At 42.8% G+C, this 6,000-nt stretch overlaps 2 protein-coding genes across 4 annotated transcripts in view; both read right to left on the bottom strand.

Moving 5' to 3' along the window:
* The window catches only part of LOC133486373 (calsequestrin-2-like), a 33,601-nt gene that overhangs the window by 22,544 nt on the left and 5,057 nt on the right, over nucleotides 1-6,000 (bottom strand). The window lies entirely within an intron of this gene.
* Nucleotides 1,191-6,000, bottom strand: part of slc5a3b (solute carrier family 5 member 3b) — a 9,866-nt gene continuing 5,056 nt past the window's right edge. Inside the window, exon 2 of the mRNA XM_061791389.1 lies at nucleotides 1,191-4,724. Within this exon, the coding sequence (XP_061647373.1) occupies nucleotides 2,355-4,469 (2,115 nt within the window). The 5' untranslated portion in view covers nucleotides 4,470-4,724 and the 3' untranslated portion in view covers nucleotides 1,191-2,354. The remainder of the gene's footprint in view (nucleotides 4,725-6,000) is intronic.

Consider the following 6,000-nt stretch of genomic DNA (forward strand, 5'->3'; position numbering starts at 1 on the left):
TAATCCTTGTCAAAAGCAACAGAAACGCAACAACAACAAAATATATAGTTGGATGTCGGACACAGCAACAAAATGAGTTTATTACTCTCTTGTGAAAGACATCTCATATGGTTGGAATTAGAAGTCGTCCTTGGGTATCTTCAAACAGATGCTTGGACTTCTTATGACTTTGCTGATGACCACACGAACCATAAAGCGACTTCTGAAGGGGATGTCTGTCTCTATATTTGCCTTGTTGTCATTTACTGGCGACCAGATGGAGCCTTTCGCCCAAAGTCATATTGGATCGGCTCCTGTTTCTGAACAGGACAAGAGGTATAGAAAACGGATGGGACGGACTTCTGTGGGGCTCTGATTTTATTGGCTTCGAGGAAATGTGCATTTAATTGCATTTTCTTAATAGTCTATTGCAGTGATTCTCCAAGTGTGGTACGCATAGCCTGCGCAAGTATAGTTCAGTTGTACTTAAATGTTTAGTACAATAATCAGTCCAGCATTTAATCTTTAAGAACTGTTCTTAAAACTTATGACAAGCTTTATTAAACTTATGTGCAATACATTTAAATCGTTTTTAATTAGATTTGTTATTTTCCTATTTTTAGCGCAGTGCTAGTGTTTAAACTGTGCATGATGTTATAACGGGTTAAAATTGACCATCAATTAACTGTTTTACAGGATGGTATAATTTCTTTTTCATGCCCGAGTTGCCACAAATGTGATTAAGTGATCAACACATCGTCTACTATATTCGTAACAATTACTTGATTATTAATAATAACAAGTGTTTTTTGGTTTCCACAAAATTCTTTATTGAAAATTTCTTCAAACAAACTCCATAAAAATAATATTTCTTTCTCTAAAAAAAAGAATAATAAAAAAAAAAAAGTTTTAAAGCGCTTTCCCAAATAGTGATCATCACTACAATAATTAGTCACAATCAATCTTTCATCATTCATGCCTGACATTGATAAAACCATTAAACAACAATTTGGGAACAAAAATCATTGGACGCTGTTACACAATACAATGTTGTTGTTTTTTCTCTCTTTGTTGGTATCTATACAAACTCAATCCAACAGTGACCGTCTGTTTTAATTATTAATATGCCGCTAACTGAAAAGCTACGATACAACAAAGCTGATATATCAGATGGCTTTAATGACACAGCATAAAAGTTTGTGTTTAAAACCTTTTTTTATCTACGGTTTGACTTTTTTTTATTATTATTTTTTTTTTTTTTCCCCCCCTCCAGTCTAGAAATTCACACTTGGTAAAAGTTGTAGAAATTTGCACTTGCAAAACAACAACAAATGATCATTTAACAATGCAGTGCGTACAGGTGGACACAGTAGATACACTTGAGAATGTTATGTGATAGAATAACCCAATAAGCCATTTTAATAAAATGCAACAGACTCCACGCAGTTTAGAACGTAACGTGATATGCATAAAATATAGATGGATACAGAATCAATAGTATTGTTTTTTTCTTTTTGTTATGCTATAAGAGTGCATAAAAAGCTTTTTTGTTGGTTTTCAAAGGTAACAAAAACAGAAAACAAAAGATAACAACACACACGGCTATGTACCGCACTAAACAAGTGCTCAAATTTGTGCTTCTTACCATTTTAATGTCACCAAAAGTGTTTAATAATCACCAGAGAGGCAAAGCTTGATACTATTAGATAATAAATGTCGTAATGGTCCCCCCATATAGAAGAAGGCTTGATTAGGATTTATTTCATGAAATATGCTCAATGTAATGTCCAGGCCAAAAGACGATAAACAGACACACACTTTTACTAAATTTGAATCTAAGCAGCATTAGCTTTCGAAGACAACCTTCGTGGTCAACAATCTTAAATAAACTCTTACCACAAAACACATGAACGCTACAGTAGCAACTAAACTTACAGTCACCGTCAACAAGAAATAAAAATGAATCACAGAACTTGTTTGTTACAACACAAAAAAGAAGATTAGTGCATATGTCAAATAAGGCCAGAATTAAAATTTACTTGGAGTAAAACGATCCTCAATATCCAAGTAGATATTCAGAGTGCTGGAACAACAAGCGCTGTCCAAAATAGACAAGTGCTGGATAAGCTTCACAAAGTCTTAAAAAGGAGTACGTTTTGTTGGTGGGGAAGCTTCAATCATTCCAAAAAAATGATTAGAATAAGCTTACATCCCGGTTAGAGAGCTACAAAAAAACAACTGTAAATATTACAGACAGAGCTTCTCGAAGCTTCATAAATTCATCTGTTTGTAACAGGCCGCCTGCGAGGTCTACGTCCACCTTGGTAACCCCCCTCCCAACCAGTCAGTACCAGTTAGTTGATTGCGTGAGTTGACTACAGCGAGAAAATGACAAACATGAAGATGCCCACGGAGCAGACAATAAGCAGGCCAAGGTTGAGGAGGAGTTTGACTCGCGGGGACTCGTGCAGCATCTCCGCGATCAACCTCGCGTTCTCCTGGGGCGTTCTTGGTTGAGCGTCCTGAGACGGCTCCTTGAAGCCACAAAACCAGTCCATAACGTAAATGCACCGGCTGGGCTCGTGGCGTTCTCCCTCATCCAGTTTGCCGAATCTGTCCGCGGGGGTGGTTGCGGGGGACGCCTCTGCGCTGGGAGTGGCCGGATCGTGGTCCGTGGACGGAACCAGGAGTTTAATATCGGCACCGTCCAGACACATCTCCTTCCTGACATCTGGGGGCAAACCTTTGTGCAAGGTCGCCTCGCCGATGCAGTGGCTCTTCTCAGTCAGCCTGTACATTTGCTCTCTGTCTTTTTTGTTCTCGGGCAACTTTTCTACATGGCGGAGTCCCCACACTGTCGTGGTGCGAATCTGATCCTCGTCAGGCGGAGATGTGAGTAGACTGACCACCACAGCCACAAGGCCTGAAATCCAGAACAGAGCAGTTGCCACATACATGTAGTGGACGTGGGCGATGAAAGCGGGTCGGGTGTCCGGCTGGTCGCAGCGAGGCTGGCGGTAGATAAAAGCCAGGACCAGTCGGATGGTACCCAGAATGAAACCGGTCATGCCTCCCCAGAACGCCCCTTTCTCACTACACCGCTTCCAGAACACGCCGAGCAGGAAGAGGGCGGCGATGGGGGGGGTGAGGTAGCCGGCCACCTCCTGGATGTAAAGATACGTCTGTCCACCTTGCATCTCGATGATGACGGGAACCCAGGCGATACTGACGGCCACCATGAGCACCACGAACAGACGACCCACGATGAGCAGCTCGCGCTGAGACGCCTTCTTTCGAAATGTTTGGTAGATGTCCAAGGTGAAGATGGTACTCGCACTGTTGAAGATGGAGTCGAGATCGCTCATCAGGGCGGCGATCATGACCGCCATCATCAGACCGCGGAGTCCCACGGGCATCACGGCCATGACCAGACGAGGATACGCGATGTTGGAGCAGCCCGCCTGAGAGCCGCACACGGCCATGCAGTGCTCAGGCCCGATGCAGGCAATGTCGTCTGTGAACAAGATGCGGGAGATCATACCCGGGATGACGATTATAAACATGGGAAGGATCTTAAGGATTCCCGCCATGAGTGTCGAGCACTTAGCGTGAGCAATGTTTTTTGCTGCCAGAACTCTCTGAACTATGACCTGGTCGGCACACCAGTACCAAATGGAGGCGGTGGTTTGGCCTAGAATAAAGCCCGGCCATGGAATGTCTTCATCCAAAGGTCCATGGAGGATGCGAAGGGAGTTGGGTTTGGGATGGATGGGACAGGAGGGAGAATAGGAATAGTTCCCAGTAGCCATTATGGCAGTGACATTGGGGACAGCTTCCATGTACTTAGCTCTGACACCTTCTAGCCCACCCACTTTAACAAGACTGATGATGGTTAATGTTAAGGCTCCACCAATCATCAACACAGCCTGAAGGGCATCCGTGTACAGAACAGCTACCAGCCCACCGGTGATGGTGAGTAGGGCGGTCATGCTAATGAGCAGGACTATAGACAGGTAAAGGTTCCACCCGAGGGACTCCTGGATGAAGAGAGCGCCTGCGTACAAGTCCACCGACAGCCTGGTGAAAATGTAGAGGAGCACAGACAGGAAAGCAAAGTAGACCTTGAGCCGGTTGCCACCATACCGTTTAGACAGGTACTCGGGCATGGTGAACACTCCTGAATGGATGTAAACGGGAATGAACACCCAGCCGAGCAGCTGCAGTAGCAGAACAGCGTTGAATTCCCATGCTCCCACAGCAAAGCCGCTCGCCGCTCCCGACCCGGCCAGACCGATGAAATGTTCGCTGCCAATATTACTCACGAAGAGCGAGGCGCCGATCACGATCCACGTCATGGAGCGTCCGGCCAGGAAGTAACCGCTCACAGTGCTGCGGTTGGATTTCCACATGGCAAAAAACCCGATGACGAGTACCAGGACAAAGTAGAGTGCAACCACAGCGACATCAGGCGCTTCCATTCCAGGACTCATTTTTACAGATAACTTGAAAATAAAAAGTTCTTGCCCAAACTAGAAACGGCGTCAGCTATTTAAAACACACACACAGACAAACTGTAGAAATGCCCTGCTTTGGTTTGCTGTCTGGATGGAAGCTGTAGTATCCACTGTCAGGTCTAATTCGCTAGCTGTGCTTTGGATGGGGTTATCCACCAGCACTCAGGTTGTTCTACTTTTAAAGGATGCTGTGGGGCCTCTGGTCTAGAAAACTCTATAGAGTTTTTGTTCCTGCAAGACAGCAAAGGCAAAGAGAAACACCTCATTAGAGATTTTATTTAAGCGGGAAAGGTTCTGGACACAAAGTTTACAAGACAAACATAAAATAAGCTTCAGCATATTATCTTTCAAAACCATAGAGAACATATGGCAACCAATAACATGGCATTACAGTATACACATTTTCTCAAAAGTGGTCCAAAGTTGCGAGCTGAACACAGGGTTAATGTTTCAACTGGTTTAGCTTTCCAGTTTAATCTTTTTGGGGGGGAAACAAAACTATCAAATTGAGCAGGGCCACTGTAAACACTTAAAGCTGAATAACATTATAAAAGCGATCAAGGAGTACAAACAGGAACGCAAACATGCAGCCAAGAACTGGCCGATTCTTGAATGAGCTAATGTGAGGTTGAACTTGCATGCTGAAAAATCTCTAAATTCATCAGCTACAAGTATGCCTGCATGTAATGTTAAAAGAGATGAACCTTCAACAAAATCTTTGTCAAAGGTTATGAATAAAATCGGCGGTAAATTGCATGACGTTTATTTTTCTCGTCACAACAGAAGGGGCTCTGTTCCTGACACATTCTAATCTAGTTGTAAACTTTAGTTATCGTATTGTTTGCTGCCGAGTATACCCTGCAGGGTTAAACATTTAAATTCTTTTGAAAAAGAGATCGCTGTGACATTATCGAAATGGCACACGTGCCTAAGAGCAAAGTCATAGCTGGCTTGTGAATCTGAGGGCTTCTGTCCATGAGCGCACCTGACCTATGATCAGTGTGTAATGTAAAGTGTGCCCATGTCATTTCAAAGTCTGTAAATTGAAGTTTTGCACAGAAATAGTAGTAACGAGGCTATTCTTTTTGGTTCCCTTGAAAGAATTCAATGTTTTTGTATTGACACGTTTTCATTTAGACCATAAATTACAGAGGCATGTTGGTTCTGGACTTTTATTGGATTTCATTTATTTATTTTGCTTACTTGAATTAGTAGGAAATAGATTCTTCCTGTACTTATGCTTACTTGAATAGGCTTTTTTGGGTATGAATTAACTAATTTTTGATTACACTATTGACCTATAGATGCCTTTTCAATCTGAAACTTTGTAAGATTTTACTTTTTTACCAAAACGGCCTGACAACTTTACGCAACATTGCAAGTGTTTATAGTTTTGTATAAATGAATGTTCAAGAGCACTGACAAACAGAGACATGCCCACTCTAAAAATGTTATTCTTAGTGTGGTATGTGTACCACTAGTGGTACACGGACTCCCTCCCGTGGTA

Source organism: Phyllopteryx taeniolatus, chromosome 12 (assembly GCF_024500385.1).
Source record: "Phyllopteryx taeniolatus isolate TA_2022b chromosome 12, UOR_Ptae_1.2, whole genome shotgun sequence".
In the NCBI taxonomy this organism is placed as follows: Eukaryota; Metazoa; Chordata; class Actinopteri; order Syngnathiformes; family Syngnathidae; genus Phyllopteryx; species Phyllopteryx taeniolatus.